General features: G+C 34.2%; 1 protein-coding gene across 12 annotated transcripts in view; it reads left to right on the top strand.

The window, feature by feature from the left end:
* DGKB (diacylglycerol kinase beta) overlaps window positions 1–24,979 on the top strand; it is an 808,853-nt gene that overhangs the window by 313,925 nt on the left and 469,949 nt on the right. For 4 of the 12 annotated variants that reach the window (XM_017956903.3, XM_017956901.3, XM_021935280.2 and 1 more), the window contains one exon: window positions 18,686–18,718. The exons of 4 other annotated variants lie outside the window; for them this stretch is intronic. In XM_017956903.3, coding sequence (XP_017812392.1) covers window positions 18,686–18,718 — 33 coding nt within the window. Of the gene's footprint in view, window positions 1–18,682; window positions 18,719–24,979 lie in introns of all 12 variants that reach the window. 4 more of the 12 variants (XM_017956902.3, XM_017956897.3, XM_017956898.3 and 1 more) reach the window with 1 other exon arrangement.

The raw sequence follows: 24,979 nt of genomic DNA, 5'->3' as shown, positions 1-24,979 counted from the left end.
AATTTTTTAGTCTCTTTTGTTTAGTTCTGCTCTGATCTTTATTATTTTTTTCTTCTACAAATTTTGAATTTAATTTGTTCTTGCTTTTCTAGGTCATTGAGGTGTATTGTTAGGTTATTTATTTTAAATATTTTATTTTTTTGATATAGATGTTTGTTGGTTTGATCTTCCCTCTTAGTACTTATTTTGCTCTATCTCATTGGTATTTCTATTTTCATGTTTTCAAGAATTTTTTTTTTTTATTTTCTTCTTAATTTCCTTATTGACCTCTTTGTCATTCAGGAGCATATTGTTCAATTTCCACGTATTTGTACAATTTCCAAAGTTCTTCTTGATATTGATTCTGATTTTATTTTATTGTGTTCCGTGAAGATACTTGAGAGAATTTTGATGTTTTAAAATGTTTGAGATTTATATTGAGGCCTAAGATATAGTCTATCATTGAAATGTCCCATGTCCTGAGGAGAATAATATGTATTCTGCAGCTGTTGGATGAAATATCTGTAAAAATCTACTGGGTTCATTTGGTCTATAGTATAGTTTAAGTCCAATATTTTACAATTTATTATCTGTTTAGATTATCTGTCTAATACTCAATGTGGTACATTTAAGTTTCTAGCTATTATTGTATTATGGTCTCCAATGTAGAGTGTGTATATATATGTTTATTTATTTTTCTATAATTGTTATATCCTCTTACTGAATTGACCACTTAATTTTTATCTAATGACCTTCTTTGTCTTGTTTTATGTTTTTTGACTTAAAGTCTACTTTTTATGATATAAATGTAGATAATCCTGCCTACTTTTGGTTTCAGTTTGCATTGTAATATCTTTTTCTATTTCTTTGCTTTTAGTCTATGTGTGTCTTTGCAAGTGAAGTGAGATTTTTGTAGGCAGCATATAGTTGGATCTTGTTTTTTAATACATTCAGCCAATCTCTGTCTTTTAATTGACAAATTAAACCTCTTCATAGTTGTTGATAGGTGAAGACTACTGCCCCATTGGTATTTGTTTTCTGATTGCTTTGTTTCTCTCTTTCTCTCTTATTTATTTTTTGCAGTTTGCTGGTTTTCTGTAGAAATAACATTTCATTCCTTGTCTTTCTCCTTTTTTATCATAATGGCAGATATCATCCTTTTGCTTCCAGATATAGAACTCCCTTATGTATTTCTTGTATATCCAGTCTGGTGGTGATGAATTCCCTCAGTTTTTGCTTGTCTGAGAAAACTTTACTCTTTATTTCTTAAAGATAGTTTTGCTTGGTACAGTATTCTTGGCTGACAGGTTTTTCTTTTTTTTTCTTTTAGTATTTTGTATATCATCTCATGCTCTTCTGACCTATATGGTTTCTTCTGAGAAATGTGTTGTTAGTCTAATGGGAACTCCCTTGTATGTGACTTGATTCTATTCTCTTGTTATCATTGACTGTTGACTGTTTGACTATAATATGCCTCAGATAGTGTTGTGGCTTTTTCACTTCCATAGTTCAGTGAGTGAGAGAAAGGGCACCCAGTGGCTTCTTTGCTTCCATTATTCGCCAAGCAGGAGAGGGTGGCACCCAGTGGCTTCTTCTCCATTGTTCAACAAGCAGCAGAGAATGTTACCACTCTTTACTCTCACCACCTGTAGCTCAGCAAGCAGGAATATTACAGCTCTTTTGCTCCTGCAGTTCAAGGATTTCCAGTTTCTTGTCCGTGACCTAAAGGAACAAGGTATGCACACACTGGAAAGTGAGTAAGGTGGAGTAGAATTGTATTGAGCCACAGAAGGAAAGCTCTTGGCAATGGGAGAGGACCCCAAAACAGGTAGCCATTTGTGAGTCTGAGTCTGGGGTTTTTATGGGCTTAGAATGTGAGAATGCATGCTGATGGGTCCATGGGCAGTCTTGAAAAAAGTATCATTTGATTGGTTAAAAGACATCGTTCAGAAGGAACCAATCAAGAGCAAGTGGGTGAGATGGAGATAGAAGTTCTCATGCCAGCTGTGGACTCTATCTGGAACTGGCAGCTTGGTTTTCAGGCTTTAAACTGTCCTTGGCTTGAAGGTTGGGTTTCACTGGGGACCCATCCCTGTCTGCCTAGGAATTTGTCTGTTTCCTGTCACTGTCAATAGGACCTTTTTAATTTAAGTCTATTTGAGGATATTTGAGCATCCTGTATCTGGATGTCTACTTATCTCCCAAGACATAGGATATTTTCAAGTATTATTTTATTCAATAGGTTCCCATGCCTTTCCCCATATTCTTTCTGAAACTCCCAGAATTTAAAAATGTGTTTGCTTAATGTTTTCCTGTATGCCACATAGAGTTTCTTCACTCTTTTTAAAAATTCCTTTTCTCTTTTTTTTGTGCATGACTAGGATGCTTCAAAAGATCTGTCTTTAAGCTCAGAAATTATTTCTTCTCTATGACAAGTCTATTGTTGAAGCTCTCAACTGTATTTTTTATGTTTTCATTGAATTCTTCAGTTCTATAATTTCTGTTGTATATCTGTTGAATTTCTCTTTCAGATCATGAATTCTTTTCTTGATATCATGGTATTGCCTATCTGTGTTCTCTTGTAGTTCACTGAATTTTTGAAAGAGATTTAGTTTGAATTCCCTTTCAAGTATTTTATAGATTTTTTTATATTTGTGGTCTTTTACTGCAGAATAATTATTTTCCTTTAGAGGTGTTATGTTTTACTGCTTTGTCATGTTTCTTGCATCTCTACACTGATATCTACATCTCTGGTATAGCTGCCACTTCTTTCAGTTTTATGAAGTAGCTTTCATGGGGTAAGACTTTTTTTCCTATAGATATATCTGTAGAGTCAGTTCGGTAGAGTGCTTCGGTTTTGGTTCTAGGTGGGTACAGTAATGTATTCTCCATGTGATTTTTTTTTTTTTTGCTATAATCAAATCAATAGCATATGTGATTTACTTGGTAGTTTAGGCTACAGTTGTTTGTGGAGGCTGTGTCATAACTTTCTTTGGGAAAGCCCGGGTAGGCTAGTCTCCAGGACCCTAGGGGATATTTGCAGGTATGGGTGGGTGTTGGTGGCGGTAGACCCTGGTTGGTCCACTCCTCTGGCTCCTAAATGGTGGCAAAGGTGCACAGCAGCCCCACTATTGGAGTGGTCAGTGTTTTGGGGTTGAAGTTGCAGCAGTTCCTGAGGAGGATGGTCTTGGGCCCCTGGATGGCACACACTGGTGCATTAGCAGTGGACCTCAGTTAAGCTGGTTTGCAGGTTATTGACATTGCACATGGACATGTGGTGGTCCCACTGCTAGAAAGGGAGAGATCACTCTTGGTGGTGGCAGATAAGACAGGTGGCTCTCAAGCTCTGGTGAGCACATGCTTCAGCTACCTATGTCCTGGAGGCAGCCTTCCTAAGGTTTTAGATCACCTATTTTCTGGCGTACAGGGAGCTACATGGGCTCAGATACTGAGGACACAGTTGTACCACCTGTTCCAGTTGGTTTCATGAGACTGTAGCCTTCTCAGTGGATGTGGGGGAATATCAGTGGAATACTATGGATGTGGAGATACAGGGGCTATTGGCCCAAGTCAGAATGTATTCTGGTCATGGTTCTTCTCTCAAAATAATGCCATGATGCGTCAGCTTGGGTCTCAGAAATGTGAGGCACCCAGCTTGAATTTCCTCTCTGGAACAATACAGTCGTATGAACTCCAGGAAACACTCTGTATTAGGCTCAGGGTCTGTGAGGGCAGAGGGGCTTTTCTCTCCCTAGGATTCCAGACATCTATGATGGGAATGTAGATGGCTGGAGAATCTCCCACCTACCTTTTCCCTGCAAAGAAGAGTCTCTCCTACCTCTATGCTGATCCTGGCTATCTGCTTTGCTTTTATTTTTATGGTACCATCAGGAGTTTCCATGTCTTAGAAGGGCTTCATCATTTTCTTGCTGAATTTGTGTTCTCCCTTAGATGCTCTATTTGATTTGTGGTTATTTATTTGCTGTTGTAGCCCTTCTTTGTACAAGAGGTGAGTGCTAGGTTCCTCTAGTCAGCCATCTTGATGGTGTCTGGAAATCTTAAACATATAGCCATACATGAGCATTATCCAAAGAGAGATTGAAATGTATTAAAAGCTAAATTTTAAAAATAGACTTAAAACAAAGAGTATTATATATGTTTGATTCTAAAGTGAGGATGGTAAATTATATATTCATGAATGATTTAAATTATTTTACAAGTTATTGCTAACAGTATTCAAAACAGCTTATATAATATGCCATATGCAGCAAAATAAAATATAGTCAGTTTTTGCCAAAATTAAGTTAAAACTCAAATTTATTTCGCAATACCATTCAAAGTTAACATAGGTACTTTTTCAGAATTTCCCTGAATTTCTTGGTAGCTTTAGCAAAAATAAATATTATAGGCTTGATTGTATTCAATTAGAGAAAATATTTTTTATTATTTTGTTAGGTCTCAGGTTACTGAGACCTGAGATTAATTTTTCTGTGTGAAGTTGTTTCTGTATTGGACAGTACCTAAACAATATTGCAATAATCAGTGTAGCTGTGTTTGTTTCCTTTGATTTTTCTCTTTTATAACAACTGCCAATGCAGACTGATGGTTTATGACCCAAGTGCATTTTGGTATTAAAGAGTCTACCTGTTGCCAAATAAAATACTAATAGCTATACAATTCGAAAATAAAGAAGGATGGCAGATAAAAGTGAGATGAATGCCATACATAAAGTTTTATTGCACCAAACAGAAGAAAATGTCAATAGCAATTGTTTTAGATGGTCAAGAATACTAAAGAAAATGTTTGCTTTATAATGCACTGACTTGAAAGAAACAAAAGAATTAAGAAAGAGCATAGAAAAAAATAATGTCTTAGCATATCTGTATTAGAATAAGGCAAAAATCAACACTGAGGACAACTAAATAAGTAATCTGGAGAAGAGGATGAAGAAAATCTCCTTTTAGTGCTGTGGAGAATGGTAACAAAGTGAAAAGGGATCATGTTATCGCTAAGCAAAACAGACAGACAGACAAATGAAAAACTAAAAAAACTAAATTGTTCTCTTAAGTGTAAAGAAAATTAAACTGAATGAAAAAGAACCTACGTCACTTCAAATTAATTTATCTACTTGGTGCAATTTGCATGCAATTTTTTGGCTGGACAAAATGGTTTCTAATTTTGCCTGGAAGAATAAATGTACATAAACATTATAAAATCTTAAAAACGAAGAGTAATAAGATAATGCTTATTCTAACGAAAAATCTTAAAAATATGTTTGTTAAATTTGCAATGATCAAAATAATATGGCTCTAAAAATTGTAAAGATGTGATAGAAAGTCTAAAGACATATTGAACTATATGTAATTATGTAGTCTGTAATAAAAGTCATAAATGAAATCTGGTGGAGCATCAACAGTGTCAGGATTATTGTATAACCACATGAAAATAAAGTAAGGTAAATTCTGCATTACATCTATTACAAAAAAAAAAATTAAACATGAATTAAAGATTTAATTTTCACCTAGGCATGCCTTTTCTTTTTTTTTTTCCAAAACAAGAAGGATAAAATGTTGACTGCCTTGAGCAATGAAAATTTATTTTAAAGAAAATGCTAAATCCCAAAACTTACAAATCAAGTTAAAGATAAGGATTATAGCAACAACAATAACAATACCAACAACAAATCTTTGTATTGTATAATGCCATCGCTATATTGTAAAACAAATCCCTGTATTGTAAACAGTAATGAAGAAATATAAATTAACACAATGAGATTTAATTTTTCTATCCATTTTGGCAAATATTTTAAAAATTGATAATACCCAGTGTTGGCAAGAATGTGCAAAACTTGTTATTCTCACTAAACATGGGTGAAACTAAATTGCCACAAACTATAGCGTAAAAACTCCCAAATATGTGAACTATGTTGATATAATATATCTTCTACTTTCACCTTTCAAAGAAATTTGGGGTTGTGCAAGCATATATCTAGATCTAATAGCATTACACTGGAAACAAATGCTTTGTATCATTTTTATCCTTTAATTTTTAAATTTTGAATGCAGTCAAAACCAGACATTCTTAACCACCACTAGACATTGAAAGATAAATTTCTCCTTGCAAGGGTAACCTGTAGTTCTAATGATTCCTGCTGAAACAGTGGTGATCAGAAAGTATTTATGTACATGGCTTCTTTTGTTTTACTATTAAATATGACTTGCTTATTCTCAACTTTTACTTGAAACCTGATGAAGAATTAAGTCACATATAACGTTTGGTCTACACATCAATTTTGTAAATAATACCACAGTCTCTGTCTCATTCCTGTCTTTGTTCCCTAGTTCAACCCGTGTTCCCCTTTATGTGGAATAAGGATAGTTATCTTGAGCTTTTCATGACCACACCTTGCTGTCCAGTCTAGTTGATAAAAATCTATCATTGAAATTCTGTTGCTAATACTCTAAAGAAGTTTGGCTTATTCAGCCTTATTTGCCCAAGGAAACCCAAACCCTGGAAGGTTACAGCTCTGTACCTAGTGATCTATTCTTCATTACATTACTCTCATGTTATCTTGACCACAAATATTTTCAAATTACTTCCCTTGATTATCATTTCTTCAACATCCTTGAGTCACCCAATGCGTATATTCTTCATATTTCTTTCATTCTAGTATTCTCTGCCTTAATCCTCCTGGAATTCCACGTTTTTCTCCCTTCATGGCATTTGTCACAAATCTTTAATAAAATATCAATTTCCTAATTTACAATAGGAAAAACCCAGACAAAGTATAATCCAGCACACTTACATAAGTTAGTACTAAACAGGGTCATGATTTGAGTCCAGTAGTTCAATATTGTTTTTACTGTTAGTGTGTTGTAGAACTCATTCCAGTGAAAGGTCTGTTTGTCCTTCTCCTGTGCAATTCTATTTCCTGTATTTGCATGATGACTATTGTCTGGTTCTTCACATAACCATAAGTATGTTTGTGCAGGTGTGTAGACACACCCACTGTGTCACATTCCTCTCTTCCTTCTCAGCCCACATTAGTGTAACTTCTGACTGTAACATAGATATGATATTGTTCTTGCTATCCTTACTAAATCAAATTGCACTCTTTTAGGTGGGTTTCCAAGGAGTAGAGCATTAAGCCAAGATTTGGCTTTGTGTGATTTATGGAGGGAGAAAAAGTTCTTTAGAAAAAACAAACAAACGAGCCGGGCGCGGTGGCTCAAGCCTGTAATCCCAGCACTTTGGGAGGCGGAGACGGGTGGATCATGAGGTCTGGAGATCGAGACCATCCTGGCTAACATGGTGAAACCCCGTCTCTACTAAAAAAATACAAAAAACTAGCTGGCCGAGATGGTGGGCGTCTGTAGTCCCAGCTACTCGGGAGGCTGAGGCAGGAGAATGGCATAAACCCGGGAGGCAGAGCTTGCAGTGAGCTGAGATCCGGCCACTGCACTCCAGCCTGGGCGACAGAGCAAGACTCCGTCTCAAACAAACAAACAAACAAACAAACGAACAAACAAACGAAACCTTTAATGGAGGGAGGGAGGCACAAAAAGGAAGAGGCAAGTTCTAAGCAAGAAAGTTGATCATAGTGACAGTTTAGCCTTGGCCTGTACCTTTAGGTCCTTGGAGCAAAAATCCTGTCATAGGATTGTTTCCAACTTAAGGCAAGAAGGCTAGCCTTTTCTCACCTATATAAATCAGTCATTCTCTAGGGCCTCCTAGTACAGCCTATTTCTGTGGATAAAGGTTAATTCTTAGGGACGGCTGCAAGCTTTCAGAAGTTAACATTCATAGCAGCTGGTGATAGTTGCTCTGGTAAGGTAGCAAAGGATCTGCTTTGAGCTACCAATAGCATCTACTGGAAACCCTTTCCAAGTATAATCTTTTTTGAATGCTCTGCAGTGTTTGACACTGAGATGCTTACCTTTCATAGCCTCTAACTCTCATCCAGCACATTTCCACTAGGATTTCTTTTACCTTTTAAGCCACACTTTGTCAATGTTGCTAAATCCCTAGTCTTCCTTTCATTCTTTAATATGTATAAAACTTCAATTTTTTGTTCAATTCTCATCTTATTACACCCACGGTTTATAAATTATATTATCCAATTCCAGAGCTACAGCTACTACGTTTTAATGTGTCTGAGCCCACTCTCCCCACATGCATCTAGATCGTAATTCTCACTTCATGTTTTTTTAACTTAATTTAATTTGATTTAATTAATAAATTTATTTATTTATTTTTGAGACAGAGTTTCACTCTTGTTGCCCAGGTTGCAGTGCAATGGTGTGATCTCGGCTCATTGCAACCTCCACCTCCCGGGTTCAAGCGATTTTCCTGGGTCAGCCTCCTGGGTAACCATGATTATAGGAGCATGCCACCATGCTGGGATAATTTTTTTATTTTTTTAGTAGAGATGGGTTTCACCATGTTGGCCAGGCTGGTCTCAAACTCCTGACCTCAGATGATATACCCACCTCGGCCTCCCAAAGTGCTAGGATTACAGGCATGAGCCACTGCACCAGGCCCTACTTCATGTTTTAAATCTTCTCTCAGATATCCCACAGAAACTTAAAAGCCAACATAGCGGGAATTGAACTTGAAACGTTTCTTGTGAAACTGTCCGTCATGCTCATTGGCTAGCACCCCCATTATTCTTATCACTCCAAGCAAAAGGGTTTATCTTTGTGTCTCTAGTGCCTAATTTGATTTGGACATGGACTAGATGCTTAACAAATATTTGCTGAGTGAATGAATAACATTCAGTCAGCTTTTGAAAATTCCCATCACTTATCACTCTTTTCCCTGAGTCAAGGAAAAATATATATCAGACAGTAACATATATATTAAGTAAAAATTAAAACAAATATATAACAAGGTGGCTTAGTTTTAAAAAGTCATTGACAACTCATAATTAAATCATTTTGTTACAAGCTAATAAAATCGAGTTTAAAGTGTGTGATGATGAGGAAATGTTAGTGGATACCAAATTCGCATTGTATTTAGTTTCTGGAATGGTTCTTGCAGGATTTTATAGTTACTACTAAATTTCAATGAGCTTGTGATTGTTAGGTGTTGTAGTTATATAAAATATCCAATAGATGGTACTGTAAAATGCCTCACATGTAAAATGAGGAGTTACAGCAGGTAGAGAATATAAAGAGAACATCTTCAGAATTCTGAGGAGAATTGAGATGTTTTTCTCTGGATATTAAATTGTGTTTAAAAATCTGATTTTTAAATATAATTTAAGCAATATAGTTTTCCATGTAAAATATAATAAATATTCATTCTTCTTTGTGTTCAGAAAATGAAAATTGATGTTTTTTATAAAACAGAGCTTCAAAAATATTCACATTCTCTTGTTTAGAAATTGTGGCTTTTTGGTTGTAATTACTCTTAGTTAATGTGACATTTTAGTGAATGTTACTCCAGTAGAATATTTTCAGCAAGCAGCTATAACTACATGTATTTATTACTGAAATTCTAAACAAAATTTAAGTTAACAGTAAAGCAAACCTTTTTGAGACAATCTTCATTTGCTTAGCAGAGTGGAACCATTATTTGTCTCACTTGTGGTCTCCACCAAGACCAGTTTAGTGTCTGAATAGACTAGTATACCAGAATGTGATTACAACATGCATACATATATTTATGAATATATGAGTGTATATATATGTATATAAAACATATTTTTGAATGTTGCAATCACAAGTATATACTTGTGTACACACATATGTGTGTATATATACACATATATAAATATGTAATCTTATAGAGTTAAACATTCTTGTAAAAAAGAGTAATAATTTAAAACTAGTTGGAATTTGCTCCTAAAGAGCATATAAAAAGTATAAATTTGTAGATAGCCTAGTTTATCTTAATACACAGAATTTCCATTATGAAGTGGTGCATGTCTACTTACAAACGTGAATGCCAAATTTTTATTACCAGAACTGTTTTATAAAACCTATCTCTGGATCTAAAAATTTCTGAGGAATATATAATGACACTGAAAGCTTGAAAATATGTATGTATCTTACTTTATTACATGTAGCTCTGAAATTTTTGTGTTAACAGTTCATGACGTTGTTTCTGACTAATGCTGAGTATTCCTTTGTACAAGGGTTACTTATTTATTTAACAAAGTTTAATTAAATATAACTACATGCCTGGAGAAATAAAGATGAATAGTTCTTAGGTAGAATGTTACTGTTTGAATAAGCAGCTTCTTGTAGGCTGTGTATCATGTGTCCCTCAGCTTCTTTGAGCATTTACTATTTTAAAATATGTTTTATATAATCAGAATGTGTGGTATGATGTATTATTTATTCTTTTAAAAAGAAGATATTCTGAGCTGTATTTGAATGTGCTGCTTAAATAAAATATGCTACTGTAATAACTTGAGCTAGCTTAAGGAATTCAGGTTATTTTATAAAAAGACAAAAATAATTATAGTTTTCACAAATCTGAGCTTTTCCATTGTTGTCTCCTAAGCCATATTGGGACAAATATTTTCAGATTTGTAATATAAGGTTGTGGGTTAAACCAATAATTGCAGAGATAGTTTGAGTTAAAATGATTTTTGCCCACCAGATAGATTCTATCTGATGATAACATCTTTATGGAATAATGGGGCTCTTAGATTCCTACCCAATTCTTAAAGATTTTATAGTTATCATATCTTGTATTCCTTTAAAAAATGATGACATGCACAGATTTATGTACTCAGATTTCCTAGTACACTGGATGTATATAACATTGCATAGCAAAGTTTCTATTTCGGCTAAATGGATTTAAATATAAACTGTGCATGCAGATCTCAAGTGATAGTCTCTTAATAGATGTCAGATACTCTTTATTGCTACCCTCTTTTATTTCAGTAACATTTTAATTAATTCACACTGATTGAATAAATGTACATTGAGACTTGTTTCCTAATGAGGGCGCATTTAGAGGAAAGGTTCTGCATCATTCTGATATCCTGTGGGTAATTATATTCTAATTATATGGTCGGGGAAAAAGAGTCTATAACTCAGAACTGATATTGTTCGTTGGACCCAATTAATTACATGCACATAATGAAAGTTCATGATAAGGTTGACTGGCAGTCAGTGTAAAATTTTAACTCAATTGAATCTTAGCCTAACGTGAGTACAGAATTGGACTTTAACCTGGTTAGAAAATACTTTGGCATGAGATCAATGGATATTTAAAGGAGCAAAAGACAAGAGCAAATTCCATTATAACCTTTGTTTTTTAATTCAAGATCTTTTCCAAGGAGGGTAAAAAGGAGATCTAGGCTTTAATTCTAAATATTATTATCAATGTACTTTCATTACCTATAGTGCTATTTTTGTTTTCTGGAAAGCAGCAATACACTAACTATACAATGATAAATTTCTAGAACTGGCTCATGTTTTTATAAGGAGATAAAATAGGTATAATAGGAAATATAGATTAATTTTGTGAACATAAAATGTATATGTATCAGTCTATTATATTGAGTTCTTTGAAGGGGGTGATTTTTTTCAAGTTACCAACATCCCTCAGACCCCTGTCCCAAACATAAACAAACATAATCGCATATACATACACACACTCATAAATAGGTATCTATTAATGAATTATATGCAAATTAAGAGTTCTGAAGAATAATCTGAAAAAATAAATAGTCTATAGGATGTGCATGTTTCATTTTGAAATGTGTTTTGAAGGTGGTTGCTCTAAATATCAACTCCCATCTTTCTGCTCCTCAATTTCATTGTTTTCTTTGCTCAGTCTGGAAAGAACAGTTTCATAATTGAGGAAAACAACAGAGAGAGAATTTTGTTCTTTCTTTCTTCTAAGAGCTTCCTCTGTCTCCATTTTTCTCCATTGCTTTCTCTCTTTGATTTGTCTCTACCCTCCTCCGTCATTTCTACTGTATAGAAACAAATAGATGTTTTTATTTTAAAAAATTCTGTTGATTCTCATCCACTTATTAGCAACAACAAAAAAATGTTCAGATGAAGAAAGTGTAACCCATCGTGTCTTGCTGAGTTCTTAAGCAAGCAGTGAAAACCAAGGGAATCATTTTGGTTCTAATGTTAATAAAACCGTTAACCATTTATTGAGAACTTAAATGTGTCAGACATCATCCTTTTAATCCTGCAGGTAGGTATAGTTATGATGCCCAGTGAACATTTGAGGAATGTGAAGTTTACGGAGATTAAGAAAATTACCTAAAACCACTCAATTTGCAAGTGGCAGAAGCAATAGTTGCTTTACTCAATACCCCATGATCTAAAGCTGTTTTTATGTTCATGCTGCAGTCCCCAACAATTAACAATGCTTGAAATAAATTTAAGGAACCTAGACCAGCCTTTCAGAAAAGGAATGGAAAGAAAAACAACAGATTAGAGAAACTAGAGAAAAATAGACATGAAGAGTAAAAAGAGTAGAATATACCAGAAAGTGGGGTAAAAAGAATGAACAGTCATTCATTGTAAAATTATTTTACAAGTGTGTAAATATTCAAATATTCTTATGGTCACGAATTAAAGAACACCTCTTTAATGATATTCACTTCTAATGAGTTTATGAGGCCTAGCTAAGTAAAGGGTGTTACTCATTTCTAATGACGTCTTTTGCTAGCTAATCAAGTAGGCAAGCCAAAAATGCTAAAATTTGTTTTAGTTGTTCTTGCTGATTGCTTTTGTATTTAGAAATCCATGTTTGAGATGATTTGGATATCTCTATAAAGATAAATTCTTTACATTTTTATTGAAAACATTTGATATCTTTTAAGTTTTTAAACGTCCATTGCACTAGGTACCCATTGCACTAGTTTTACCTTTCCTGAAATTTCAGTTGCATGTCCTTGCCAGACACACTCCTAAACACATATTGAGGGAGAAAGGATGGATGGTGCCTCACGCTCCCTTCTTGTCAATAGCCTCCATGCAAAACTCTACAAATACAAATAGACACAAACACTCATATTTACTAAGTAAGTATGGAATATTTTGTAAGCAATTACAGTTGAAGGGTAGTGAAATAAACACAGTTAAAATATATTTTACCATTAAATTTCTGTTAATGCAAACTTTATTTTTTATTATACTTTAAGTTTTAGGGTACATGTGCATAACATGCAGGTTTATTATGTATGTATACATGTGCCATGTTGGTGTGCTGCACCCATTAACTCGTCATTTACGTTAGGTATATCTCCTAATGCTATCCTTCCCCCCTCCCCCATCCCCACAATAGGCCCCAGTGTGTGATGTTCCGCTTCCTGTGTCCAAGTGATCTCATTGTTCAATTCCCACCTATGAGTGAGAACATGCAGTGTTTGGTTTTCTGTTCTTGTGATAGTTTGCTGAGAATGGTGGTTTCCAGCTGCATCAATGTCCCTACAAAGTACGTGAACTCATCCTTTTTTATGGCTGCATAGTATTCCGTGGTGTATATGTGCCACATTTTCTTAATCCAGTCTGTTGCTGATGGACATTTGGGTTGATTCCAAGTCTTTGCTATTGTGAATAGTGCCACAATAAACATACGTGTGCATGTGTCTTTATAGCAGCATGATTTATAATTTGAGTCAGGTGAGAAGCAGTCAAGGGACCCTAGATAAGATTACAATATGTGTAGCTTTTAAAATGTTTTATTTTTATAGTTGCATCTTAATTAGACATATCAGAGTTTTTGTGAAAAAGAGAAATGATTTATGATTCTTTTCATTGTCTTGCTTGCATTATGACTGAAATAATCTTTTACTAAAAATTTTGATAAAGACAACAATAGTATTAAAATCATTTTTATCTCACGTCCTTTTTAAAACTTACATTGTATTCATATGCATGAGTGTACACAATTAAGGATCTCAAGAATTATAGAGTTTAAATGAATTATATGAAACTGAAATATAAAAATAAAATTCATGGAAGCCAAAAATGTACGTAATGTTTATATCCTAAAGATAATACATTTTATTATCTTGTGTGAGAGAACAACTTTACCTGTTCAGCTAAGACAAAGTGTCATTTTATGAAGATAATTTTTCTTTACCTTACCCTAGTCTTTGCCTCTGTCTTTTCTTTTTTGATGTCAGAGATATCCAATTGTATATGAAGGGAAAAAGCTATTTAATATAATTTTATTTGGAACACTTCACTGCACTTGAAGTTATTGTGTTAAATTAATTCATACTATTATTCAAACCAGTTTTTCAGGCAAAACAAGTTTGTGTGTGTGTATCACTTTGTAGATATAGTGATTTCTAAATATTTTTCATTCTTCATCAATATTTTAAAATAATTTTATACCCAAACCACTTAAAAAATGAAGGCATGGCTAAAAATAGTAATTTTTAAAAAATCTCTTCTTGCAGCTACTGTTATTTGAATAAATAGAGCCTGGGTTAGGGAAGCAATATTCTGTCACTAACTTTATTTTCCTGGGTTAGGCATCTAAGCTCTCTGATCTTCAGCTTTCCAACCTGAAAGATAAAGTATCTTCATTTAGTGGGAGTATTAAATGAGGCAAGATAACAAACATGAAAAATATATAAATATTTTTTATTTATATAATATATATGTATATGTATAAATGTAAAATATATATGTATAAATGTAAATGTTCTTATGTAGGTATAAGGTATCATTTTAAAATTTTTCCTTTAGCCTGAAATAACTAATGACCCTTTTAATGTGAGTACTGTGCTCTCATTATATCTTAACTAAGTCAAACCTCCAATAATCTCCATCAAAGATTTTTCTTTGTCCTATGACAATTTGGATTAAATTGTCAATTTAAAATGATTACACATTAGAAAATATGAAGACAAGAGATATCCTAATACTTAAGAATAATAGAATTTTAAAAAATTCTTTGATATTAAATTGAACTTAATAAGTGCCCTGAAGGCAAATGCATCTTTTAAACTAATTATCTGTACTGTGTATTCTATTTAATATTAAAAAGATACTGATTAAATAAAATCAATCACATTCCTCTGTAGTCACACTTCACATTGGATTAAATAAAAATATACAGTTTCTGTATTAATTCTGATTAAAAATATATTACATTTAGAATCATGCACTCATGATAATTTTCAGAAAAACTAAAACATTTACTCTGTTCATCTTTGATCTTTAAAAATTAAGTACAGGAGAGTAAAAAAGGAAGTAATATAATAGCTAAATTTATTTTCTAATAGGTTTCTACTTTTCTTTTAGATCTAAGTACCATGGTTTGCTAATTGTAACAGAAATAAGCCACCGATGGGTGTGTACATTTAATGTATAACTCTTTGTCTATGCATTTTGATTGTAAATGAGCTTAGATATATGTTGGTTTTGTCACTCTTATTCTTGGAGTAAATTTCTAGTGTTGCTCTCAGAAGGCTGAGTGTTGCACAAGAAAATTCATAGGGCTAGTGGCTTTCTCTCTTACATATTTAAAACTTCTAGCTCCAGCTGGGTCATCAGTGTTGGTTGATCCTTCCACTCATCCTTAGCAAACTGCTTTTTTATTTTCAGAAAAGAAGTGACAAACCTCTGTTTCATTACCTTTTTCATTGTACCACCTCTCTGCCAACCTCACTTGCTCTCTATCAGCAGATATCTCATATCCCTGCTGCTCTGAGAAAGAGGAAGGCTTCAGGTGTGTTATCCATAAATTACCAATTAATAGCAAAGTGGTAGCTAGGTTTCAATTTCATACCACAATGTCTTTTCTTTTTCTTTTTTGGATAACTTCAAATGGGATGTATATTATCCAGCATGGCATAGTCTTTGCCTTTGCAACGTCAGACCTGTCTTACCTATTTGTATTATTTTCTTGGCCCCTGTGGGTTTCTGGATTTGAGACCCAAAAGGAACACATTTGGAAGAGTGCAATGCCTGTCAATAAGGGCTTCTGCTCTAACTGAAATATTGCTTTTTCAAAAAGCCCTTCTTTTTCATTTATCTTTAACAGTTCCCTCCCTCTCTCTCTGCTCCTCTTTCCCAGCAGCCTAGAAACTTACCTCTGTTTATTCATTTTAAATGAGAACTCTGTTTCCATGAAAATAGTGCTCCTTATTTCTCTTCCACCCACTCCCACGACTTCTCTCCCAACCTTCTAGCAACTTCATAGTTTTTACTGAGATAATGTACATATTTTTATTTCATTGTAGAAACATTTTTACACACTTTTAAGCACTAAAGGATATAATGAAGAGGTAGAAAGAACTTTTTTCTCTCAAATTTTATTACAAAATATTCACTAACAATAGAAAAATCCAAAGTATTTCCCACATATATTCAATAATTGCTATTATGCTGCCATAAATTCTTTATATATACTACTCTATATATACATATATGTGTATGTGTATATATATAAAGCTGAGACTTTTGAAAGTAAGCTGCACGTAGTGTAACACCACATCCGTAAATATTTCAGCAAGCACCTTCTAAGACTAAGGACAGTTTTCTACCTAATAACATTATTATATTCTCACCTAAGAAAATTAACAATGATTCCATAATATCAGTCATTATCTTGTCCATATTCAAATGTCTACAGTTATCCCAAAAATGCCTTCTGTTGCTTTTATTTTTTTACTTTTTGGGCGTGGTAAAAGTGGAAGTGGACCAGGATCTATTTGAAGCTCCTGCATTGTATTTGGTTGTTATTGTGAAGCATTTAGACAGCCATAATCTTTTCACTTGGCTTTCCAGGCTGCTGTCTGCAAATGTATGCTTAGTAAGCATACACTCTTCTAAGGTAAAAGGCATCTCTGACTCATGCTCTGGAAGCTGCTTGAAGTCTCTTATTTTGGTTGCTTGTGAGTCTCTGAGAGTTTCCTGGCTCCATGGCACAGAATAGGATAAGGATCCGTAGGATTACATTCCTGATCTGAATGAGAAGAAGAACAAACTTGTATATATTATGATAAAGATGGAAGGACTATATCCATGTCTTGCAATGTTCATTCAGACCTTAAGCTTCAACCTGAAGTTAAGAAAGAATGATAATAAGGTTGGCAAATATCGGCCGGGCGCGGTGGCTCAAGCCTGTAATCCCAGCACTTTGGGAGGCCGAGACGGGCGGATCACGAGGTCAGGAGATCGAGACCATCCTGGCTAACACGGTGAAACTCCGTCTCTACTAAAAATACAAAAAACTAGCCGGGCGAGGTGGCGGGCGCCTGTAGTCCCAGCTACTCGGGAGGCTGAGGCAGGCAGAATGGCTGTGAATTGACCCAGGAGGCGGAGCTTGCACAAATATTCATTGTCCCTGGTGTTATGTAGATTAATTTGGACTCAGAAGTCAAGAATGTTACTGAAATCAGGAAGTTTTCAGTAAACGTTCTACCAAACCTATTGTCAATTCATCTTCAAAACAACAGTAATTATTAGATTCTCCTGTAGAATGGGATAGTTGACCAGGGAAAGAGCTCATACTCTTCCACTTCCTGGCTTCTTTTGACTAGAAATCTGCAGCTACAGTACTTTCTACTTATATTACGGAAATATCTTCCAAATAGAGCTGGATTCCTAAACACCTTAATTTTTTGTGGGGCTGTGCTAGACCTCTTCTTCTTCTGTGTCACTTCTGAGTGCACTGAATTCTTTTAGTCCATCTCTATTCTGTGCAGCTGTGAGGGTGTCAGGTTTTACCTATCTCAGGTTCAGATTTTTTTTTTTTTTTTGTTCTTGCTGCCTTTCTAAAATTATCCTGGGTAAGGGAGTATAATAATATCTGGAGTCTCAGATTTTTCATACCCATCTTGGTAATCTAGCATTGCCCAGACCCTCCCTCAGATAGCTCGTATCTAGGGAGGAAAAGGGAATAGTCTGACTACCTCCTTCTTTTCAGGGACACACAAATATCTAACAACTCCTGGCTTCCCATCCAACTTTTCTTCTGCTCCAGTATGGGGAATCTTTATCTAGTATTGTGTGTGTGATTTGTCAACTCTTTATCCAAATTTGTATTTTATGTTCTCCTTTCCATAGAATGCAGGCTTCTGAGGTGATCCTTTATCATTTCTTGAAAACAAAAAATACTTTTCTAATGTGAACTACAAAGTGGATAGTGGTGGTAGATAATGGAAAATACAGTCATGAAGACTAATGTCAGTATATTTCATCCCATCTTAACAAAATTACTCTCCAGTAAAAATCTTGTCACTTATTTAATTATTATTTAATTATACTTTTTATTTTTTTACTGATATTAATGGAATATGTTTTCTTATTTCCAGAGTACCGTGAAACAAAATGAACATCATAAACTATGTCTATGTTCAAAAGACACAGTATTTTTAGGAAAGAATGAGAGTTGGACTTCAAAATGAAAAGTGGGATGGGTAAAGGGGCAAGTTAAAAAAATTAGTGGAAATTGTTTATTAAAGATAATGGAACTTGGAGCTAAAGCTGGCCAAAGATGTTGATTAGCATGCTTTGGGTAGATGAAGTTGTGTTTTGGATAAATAATTTCACAACCTAACCCACTCTGTGTTAGATAATTTCTTATTCAATGAAAAGATATTTAATTATTTAATTCAAGGAAGCAGTAAAATTATACCAAGGAAATGTATTTTTAATTTACTCATTTATTTCACAGGCGTATAATGATATGAGAAACTTCATTGATACTTTGTTTTGAGTTTGACTCTTTTTCAGCTTTCATATGAACTTCTCTTTTTCAGCAGACTCTGCCCACTTCAGGAGTTTCTGTTCCTGAGGTGCGTAAGCAAAAACAGGTTTTCACACTTACAATTATAGGCCATTATACATCTTGTACAGCTATAAAGAACATTTTGTGCTGGCTCAGTGACATTCGAATACCAGCATTTTACATTTTATTTTTTTCATATTCTGCTAATTGGAAGTGGTGGTTTTCATATTTTCGGTGATGGGATAGACTTGAAGAATTTTCAATCTATATTTGTGATAAGCATTAAGAAAACAAGAAGTTATGTGACCCAGACTTCACAGAGAAAACTAAAGGTTACTTTACAAAGAGTTTTTACTAGCATAGAAAAATAATACCATTCCCATTTTTTCACATTAAAATGTACATACATTGCAAGAAATCCAAAACAATTTATTCTTTGAGCCGTCAAAATGTAAGTTTCAATGGCAGTATGTTGAGAGACTCTTGCTTACTTTGAAGTGCCCATCACTTTCAAATGAATACAACTACATTAATCACCTAGTCCATGCCATTGTATAGAAAGACATCAGAATAAAATATAGTCACAGAATAAATGGCTTTTAGTTTGAAAATAAATGTAAGCATTGCCACAACAATTATTTTCAGTAACATTTTTGCTTTATCTTTGCATTGATGATACAAAGCCTCCACATTTTTCTGTGACAATATCCTATTCAATTGTTATTATCTCTATAGGAAATGCCCAAATGGTCTTGTTTTCCTTAAAATTATTTAAATCTGCTAATTTTAGAAAGTATTACTTACATGAATGCTACATAAGATGATGAATTTATTTAGAGGGTAACATGCTTGCATAAAACGGTAATAACTGCTCTTTTCTACTCACCAAAAATGGCTTTTTAATCAGTGTAGACCCCTTTGTTAAATTTTTTTAAAAAGTTCTCATTTTTAACCAGAGACATACTCAAAAATACTTGGAGATAACCCTTAAATATAATGTTTCTAATCTAAGAAAATGTTAAGCTGATTTTATATTCTTTGAGTTGATGACATTATTATCACGATTATTATTATAAAGTAGAGATGCTAAATTACACACTTAAGTGACAAAAGTATTAGGACAGTTTATTATTTCATTGGGTTAAGTGTGAGAAAATTAATTTTGCATCTCAGGTTCTTGAGTTTGTTTCTGCCCCTATTATCAGCCCCATCAAGTGAATGTAGTCATTGCATTTGAGATGTAAAGTTTTCTCTTTAGATCTGTTAATCTCCAGAGCATCCCTGTGTATTCAATTCTGTAATTTGTGTCATATAGATTGAGTAAATAGATCCAAATTTTTGTTTTTATATATTTTTTCAATTTTCAGGATGAAAGTCTTTATTTTGATATGAAGTTTTTAAAAGTCTTCCTATACTTATTTATTTTTCTGGCATTATATATTGGTTTACATTAACTTAAACTTTCCAGTATCCCTCAAAGTCATTACATAAGATTTTTCAACTTTGTTGTTCCAAAATTTTCCTTAAGCCTATGCATGGATATATGCATGGCTGAGTGTGTGAATACACATATATACACACAGAGAGACAAGAAACCTTATGTTCTACCATCAGGAACATTTGCTCCTTGGTTAACGGAAAATGTGGTTAAAGTATATGTGGGAGAACATATATAAAGATATATACATACATTAAACGTTTAACTTAAAATATGTAGATTTATATTCATTGGCTATATTTTTGAAGATTAAAGGCTTTTCTATGAGTACAGATCTTCTAATTGGAAATGGTATCTTGCCTTTCTTGCATATATCACAAGCTTATTACTTATAATAGTTTCAATTCTTTTAAAGTATAACAAAAACTCAAGAACATCTGTGAAGTAATTTGAATGTAAAAACACTTACTATTTTTATTATTAATACCCAAAGCTTGCACAGTTGTTCTCTCTAAACTTAATCTGACCACTCCTCATACACGCCACACAGGCGCACACACACGCACACACATACACACACACAACTTGTGTTATTTTGTCTTTCTAAAGCTTGCAGATTATTTTTTATAAAGACAACTCTTTCATTTTGTCTTCAAAATTCAATGATGTGAGTAATAATTAAATTACACAATTACAATTACAAAGTAAGTTTTACTTAGAACTGGCATAAACAGATTGAGGGCTAATAAGTCACTATGTTGAGCATTTAGCTTAGGTGGTACAAAGAGACAATGAGTGTGAGCATAAGAGAGCTGCCTCCTGGTACTTTCAGTTTGCTGTGGACGACAGTCAGTATGGTTTACAAAGGGACTGGAGAGTGAGGAATGTTGAGGTTGGTTACAAAGTCTGCTTTTTTTTTTTTTTTTTTTGAGACAGTGTCACTCTGTCACCCAGGCTGGAGTACAGTGGCATGATCTCGGCCCACTGCAGCCTCTGCCTCCTGGGTTCAAGCGATTCTCCTGCCTCAGCCGCTGGAGTAGCTGGTGTCACAGGCACACGCTACTAGATCCAGCTAATTTTTTGTATTTTTAGTAGAGACGAGGTTTCACCATGTTGGCCAGGCTGGTCTTGAACTCCTGACCTTGTGATCTGCCCACCTCAGCCTCCCAAAGAGCTGAGATCACAGGCGTGAGCCACCACGCCCAGTCCAAAGTCTTCTCTTGTATATAAAGTATATACATACATATGTGTGTATGTATACTATATATATACACACACACACACACACACACACAAACATACAAACATTATTTTATGATGGTGCTGCAATATACTATCACATAGCCAAAATTAAATTATTTTGGTATACACCCTCTTATTCCTTAATTTCATTCCTTTCAATAAGAATTTCCTTAACAGAAATCTTGTAAGTGGTTTATACCCAGGATAATATCCCAGGAGAAAATATGAACTTCATGTGTAATGTATGAAAACTGGGACTTATGGATCAAGTCACCAAGTGTACCTTCAAGTTGAGGAAGCAACTAACATTCCCAGGTACTTTAAGACCAGTTGTCATTTTGTCTGCTTTGTTGCCCCCCGTCTCTCCCAAAGACACCACCCAGATCACCACAGCAATTATTCTCAGCTATGGTGACTTAGTGGGCAAATAAAGTACAGGATGTTAAATGAAAACACTTCTTTACAACACTTACCTTCTACTACTATGACCAAGCAGTTTACCTGTGATTAACTTAATAATAAAATATGTAAAAATCTTTATCTGTACTTTAAAATCATTGCCATTTACTGAGTGCCTGTTTTATGTCAGTACTTTTATCTAAATTTTCTTACTTTTTTCTAACATAAACTTTCCAATTTATAGTTTAAACAAATGGTAACATAGCAATGGTAAATAACTTGCCCCAGCTGACACAGAAATAAAAGACAAACCTGCATTTTGGCATCTAAGCTCATACTTTTGCCTTTACAAAAAGTTGTTTTTGCTTTTTTAAAAAGTACTTATTTAACTAAGTTTAAAAGAAATAAAAATCTTTAGACCTTATATTGTTTATTATATTTATGTTTAAAACAGTATAATTAAAAAAAATCAGGGCTGTTTTTTTCTAGTCAGTAAATAGTTTTGCTGCAATTTTTAAAGAGTACTAATAGATTTAGAGCCTTCATCATTTTTGGAATGAATTTGTTTCCTTCAGCCACTAAAATGTTCAAATCCCACATTAAATCCATATTGGTTAAAGGTGCAGCTTTACAGTTTGTTAGTAAGGTGGTGTCTCAGACCCAACCTTTGTAAGTCCCACTGAATGTGGTAACATTTCTGCATCAGAGAGATCTTAACTGCTGTGAATCTTTGTGATACTTTAGGTTAAAACTCTAGGGTTTCAGGAAAATTCGTGTGGCCTAGCTCCAGTGGCAGAAAGGACTAAGTCTCCATTCAGGCAAGTTGTGCAGTAGTAGCAGCTAAAGTAAGTTCTACGATTCAAGCGATGGCTGCTGTTGGCAGGAAAGCACTCGCCTTTGTAGCTTTGTACCAGTGGAGGTGCTTTGCTGCTGCCAGTTTCTCATGCTGAGATTGGACAAAAAGAAGAAAACCCTGTTCTTGAGGTAATCATCACTTGCTGCTTGCAGTTTGCCAGCGATCGATAACAGCAGGCTTAAGTATTGTGGTAAACAACCCTTTTGTGAAAGCAGTTTTCACCAATGTACAAATGCTCTACCTCTGAGAATCAGCATGATGTAGACAAAGATTTTTTTTTAGAGCACATATTTAAAGTGAGGTCTTTTTATTTTATTTATTTCATCTTTCTATTTTCTGTGAATGGTCTTTTTGGCTTTTCTTCTCTGTTTATTATGATGATTATTCTTTTGGAATTCTAATACAATATAATCCCCAGTTAAGATCTGTTGTGCTGCTTGTAGAGTCTACAGATCACAAAACACTGAATTCTATATTTAAAATGTCTACATAGCAAACACAAATGGTTGATATTTGAAAATGCTCAAATATCAATAACTGTATTTTATATTTTGTAGTTATATGTTCTATACTCTTTCATGACTTTTTTTTTTGTTAGAGTAGCTCTTTTCAGAGTTTGAATAATTTCTATTGATTAAAGAAACAATTTTCCAACTCTTTGTATATCTAGGATGATTTATCTAGCAGAAGGAAATTTGCCTTAATTACAACAATGTAATTTATTTTGTGGTTTAGAGCCCCAAAACATAAAGAAAGAAACCGAAGGTTAAATGGCAAACACTGTCCCCTATTATCAGAGAGCAATTTTATCCTGAATGATTGTGCAAACTAAGATTGGTGAGCTCTTTCTGAAACTTTTCAATAAGTTCAACATTGGTAATTAACTCTCATAAATATCATAATAGAGGTCTGCCAGTCAGGGTCAATTGACCTCCCAAAAAAGCTAGTGAAACCTGGTGGAGAGGAAATTTTCCAAGGATGCAATTGCCTCCCCCTTCCTGTGCCTCATATAAAAAGGAGAGAGAATTTTCTCAATGGAAATAGAAGAAAAATTAAATAGTGATGAGGTTCTCCTGTTTTTTAAGATTTTAGCCTGGATTAATTCCACAAATTCCACACATTTGCATTTTTCTTCAAAGAATTCACTTGGTTTTCTTGATGCGTGTGTCTGTGTGTTTGTGTTTAAATGAATGCTCACCATTTTAGTATTAGCTAGATACTATAATAAAATACACAGACAGATGGATACACTGAGAATTTTAAAAATTAACTTGTTATATGCCTCTGTCTCATATTCTGGATTTCATAAATGAAATCTCATGAGTTGAAAACTCTAGGGTTTTAAAATTTGTTTTTATTTATATATTTATTTTTTGAGACAGAGTCTCACTCTGTCACTCAGGATGGAGTTCAGTGGCACAAACTCGGCTCACTGCAACCTCCACCCCCAACTCAAGTGATCCTCCCACTTCAGCCTCCAGAGTAACGGGCCACAGGTGTCCACCACCATGCCTGACTATGTTTTTGCATTTTTAGTAGAGACAGGGTCTCACCATGTTGCCCAGGCTGGTCTTGAACTCCTGAGCTCAAGCGATCTGCCTGCTTCAGCCTCCCAAAGTGCTGGGATTATAGGCGTGAGCCACCACACCCGCCTGTTTGTATTATTTCTGCTTGCTTACGCTAAAGCAATTGTTTAGTCTCCTGCCCAGCTTACTTAGGGGGCTGACAACTTGGAGGGACATGATGCCATTTAATCAACTGCTATCTCTGCCAGTTGGAGGTTCTTAGAACACAAGAATTGCCCTAGATATATGTGTGGCTAAGAGTAAAGTAATATTAAGAGATAGTTTTGTAGCTCTTTAAAAACATATACTTGCATGTCTTAAATTTCCATTAAAACATGAATATATAATCTGGTGCAAATTTCCAGTTCCATTGTAACTAATCAAATTGAATTTTATTTAATTCTTCAAATGTACGCATTTTATAAATTGAAGGCCAAACAACAATTGTTGGATAATTTGGAAGAATAACTGTATTAAGTTATATCTTTCACATGGCAGATTTTTACAAAATATTGATTCCATGTTTTATATATGTGCATGCAAGAATGCTGGAGTAAATTATTTCCACACTCACCAATAGCATTAAGTTTTTGAACAGCTAACACAAGCTATGTGTTTTCAAATATAAGCATTGAACTTTTCAATTTTAAATATGTTCCTAATGTAACCACTGATTTTTTTTTTCATACATACACACATTTGGAAATACAAAAACAATGTTGATGAGCACCCTAATAGGCAACCACAACTATTTTACATCACTCATAGTAACTTTTATATTGAATACATACTTTAATGTAGGGACAATATTACAGACTATACATGTTC

The sequence above is a fragment of the Papio anubis genome, chromosome 4 (genome assembly GCF_008728515.1).
Source record: "Papio anubis isolate 15944 chromosome 4, Panubis1.0, whole genome shotgun sequence".
In the NCBI taxonomy this organism is placed as follows: Eukaryota; Metazoa; Chordata; class Mammalia; order Primates; family Cercopithecidae; genus Papio; species Papio anubis.
This window is presented reverse-complemented; position numbering and strand designations above follow the sequence as displayed.